The following is a 3,350-nucleotide window of genomic DNA, read 5'->3' as shown; positions in this document are numbered from 1 at the left end:
CATGTGATAAATGTGTATATCTTCGTTGGCATGTACATATACAGGTAATGAAAATATAATGTGTGATTAATACAGGTTTTACAAATTTTTTTAATGTTTACGAGCTGGTAATTCACTCAGCGATACAATATTCATGAGAAAATGGGATACATACAGACAGAAGAAAACCTGGGTAATATATGTTAATAACAGGCATATTAAACTGTTCAGCAATGTCGGTGGGATGAATGAGCTTGCTTGGCGTCGCACAGTTTATCGAATGTGGGTACATATTTGGAAATTGTAAGGTGCATTTCATTCTGGATATTTACTCTTGATTTGTATTTGGACTCGCATGGCTGAAAATTCAGATTCACAGATAAGAAGCCACAGAAGGAAGCAGAATGTGCAAGGTTTTTTTTACTTAAGTCTGGATACTGATTCCTCACAGAGCTCCAAAATTCAGGTAGTGTTGCAGAAAGGAACACAGTATTCACTGTTGATTTGATCTAGCCACTTTGGGCTAATCGGGAAGATGAGAATGAATGGACAATCACAAACGCAGAAGGACAGCACATAACACAAACCCCACAAAGAATTGCACAGTGAGTCCAGATGTCAAGAGGCTCGCTAGTGTGCAAAATGTAGTCCAGGGTTCAGTACGTGGATGGGAGGTTGACGTCTGGGTTTCTTCGGAAAGGGTCACCCATACACCCCATAGTCTTCAAGGTCTTGTGTGAGGCAAGATCAATAAGGTGCTCTTTTCTGCTGTGGTAAAATGAAGGTGAACGGATCCCTGATCCAGATGTGTTGTTCCTGTGAAAAGTACTCCTTGAAGTGGAGATGAAGTTGTGGCAAGCATTCCACAAAAACGCATTTGATTGTACTTCTGTTTCTATTAACATGACCAATGTAGGAAATGAATCGCCAATAATTTTATATTCGGTAGCTCAGTTGTTACGGCATCTGACTACCATGCAAGAGACCCGGGTTTGATCCCCGGCAGAGGAGAACTGGGACTTTTTCAACCTGTTCAAGCAGCTCCGGCACCCACCCAGCATCGTATGAAGTGGGTACCTGGAGGAAAGGCAGCCAGGGGCATGGTGCTGATCACATCACCCACAACTCGGCAGACATCAAGAAAGTGTGGGGCCCTAAACCCCCCCCCCCCGGCCATATGCCTTCATGGCATGGTGCAAAGCACAGGGGAGCAGTTTACTTTTTTAAAATTTCTTTTCCAAAGCAGTAACTCCCTTTTGAAAGTGCATTGAGGTCATTTTTAATTATCAACATTAGTACCAATCAACCGAAATCCAAATACCTTTAATCATATTTCTTGCACTTCAGCTTTGGTTTGTCTCAAATACTGAGTTCTGGATTATCCAGTTCAAGCTTCTTGTACAGTCACGGACACTGCCGGCTTGTAATGATTCCATTGAAAGTCAATGTATTGATTACAAGCCGGCAGTGTCCGTGACTGTACATACATAGAAGAAACCTATCCACTGGGACACTACTGTCATTCACAATTGAAGAACAAAGATTTCAGCCTGGTGAACCTTCGCTGCACAGTAATTCTGCTCAGATTTTTTTAACCACTACCCGAATTGTGAGCCACAAGTTGTTGCCAGAATTGTCCTCTCCCTACATATTTGGTTCTTGTCAAGGTTATACGATTGATTGCTTTGGTTTATTTTACTTCGCTTTTGACTAATCGCGATGGGAATGAGTGATGAAACCAATGAAAGGACACTCACAAATAACACCTATAGCCAGGCGAAGATTCGAATCAGACACCTCTGGAGTCGTAGCACGTTGTGCTAACCGCTCTGGCATGGAGGTCGGCTCAAGGTTGTACGAAGAAACATGATTATTACTAAGTGAAATGTACATAGTTTGTTTTGGAGATAAAAATTTAAACATATTAACAAATATTAAACTTTTAGGAAGAAAGGTATATATACACAAAGGCTGTCGCAGAGAAGGTGAGACTAATTCCTGTATAGGAAAACAGCGACCTCCATTGGCTAGCAAATGTACTAGGATGAAAATTTGGAGTTAGGGCCCCACACTATCTTGGTCATGGCCGAAGGTGGGGGTGATGTGATCAGCACCAGGCCCTTGGCCACCTATACCCTCCAGGTAACCACTTTATATGATGCTGGGTGTGCACCCGAGCCATTCTGGTTGTCCTTCACCAGGGATCGAACCTGGGTCTCTGGCATGGTAGTCAGATGACAAAAGTTACCACGGCTATTTTCTCTAATAAGGAAGCTGGAGGTAAATCCAAAAGTGAGGATGTACGTAAGTACCTCATGAGACTGACTTTACAATTCATACCACAGTGTTTTAAAATAATTGCAACTGAAATGGATCACCCTAAGTATTGTTGTGTTACCATCATTCTCCCTGAAATTACAGTCTGCTTATAGTGGAAGCATAATGATTAATTCGATGGAAGCTTTGAATCCGAAGTGAAAGCAATTAGACGTCATCTGTATATTTCCACATGAACGATAAAATCTTTGTAGGAAGACAAAGCTATGGTGATTCAGTTCATAAGCAATTTGCTATGCAGGAGACCTGAGCTCAATTCAGGTGGGAATCTTCCCAATAATGTCCCCCTATCCTCAAGTACTTGGTGCATACTGGAAGTCGTGATCAACTTTTTATTTCAGACGTAAATGTTCACGTAGAGCGATGCGCTGTATAAGACAGTTAGAACCATCTATTGTGACAACATACACTTGAAAGTGGGGTGATCGGCGTAGTACGTATGCGCATTAGCGAGTAATGGCTCCGTTTGACACGTCGTTTCGCCAGCGTGCAGTGATTGAATTCCTGTTTAAGGAAGGTGCATCGGCATCAGATATCCACCGCCGATTGAAGGAAGTGTATGGTGATCAGTGTATGGCTGCCAGTAGCATCAGGCGATGGATAAAACATTTTATAGGTGGAAACACAGACATCAGTAATCTCCCTCGCACAGGCTGCCCGAGAACTGCCTCGAACAACAGGAACGTGGCTCGCGTCCAGGAAATCATCCAGGGGAACAGGCGTGTTTCGGTTAGGGAACTTTCACACATTGTTGGAGTAGGGCACAGTGCTATCCAGGAGAAGTAGGGCACAGTGCTATCCAGGAGATGATTGGTGTACTGGGTTACCGGAAAGTGTGTTGCAGATGGGTGCCAAGGGATTTGAATGCGGCACAAAAACGAAACAGAAAAGATGTTTGCACGGAACTTTTGGCACTGTACCGAGCAGAGGATCGAGGCGAGGGTTTCTTGAAGTGTTTGGTTACTGGAGACGAAACCATTTTCCACCTCTACGAGCCTGAGAGTAAACGTCAAAGCCTGGAGTGGCGACATCAA

General features: G+C 43.3%; 1 protein-coding gene across 1 annotated transcript; it reads left to right on the top strand.

The window, feature by feature from the left end:
* The first annotated feature begins 2,772 nt into the window (after nt 1-2,772).
* LOC146002141 (protein GVQW3-like) lies at nt 2,773-3,102 on the top strand. The gene has a single exon (XM_083139859.1). The coding sequence runs from the start codon at nt 2,773-2,775 to the stop codon at nt 3,100-3,102; it is 330 nt and encodes a 109-aa protein (XP_082995985.1).
* The last annotated feature ends 248 nt before the right edge of the window (nt 3,103-3,350 follow it).

The sequence above is a fragment of the Lepisma saccharinum genome, chromosome 18 (genome assembly GCF_977018435.1).
Source record: "Lepisma saccharinum chromosome 18, izLepSacc3.1, whole genome shotgun sequence".
Lineage (NCBI taxonomy): Eukaryota > Metazoa > Arthropoda > Insecta > Zygentoma > Lepismatidae > Lepisma > Lepisma saccharinum.
This window is presented reverse-complemented; position numbering and strand designations above follow the sequence as displayed.

Coding starts and splice junctions, on each gene's coding strand:
- LOC146002141 (XM_083139859.1), top strand. CDS start 2,773: ATGGCTCCGTTTGACACGTCGTTTCGCCAGCGTGCAGTGATTGAATTC.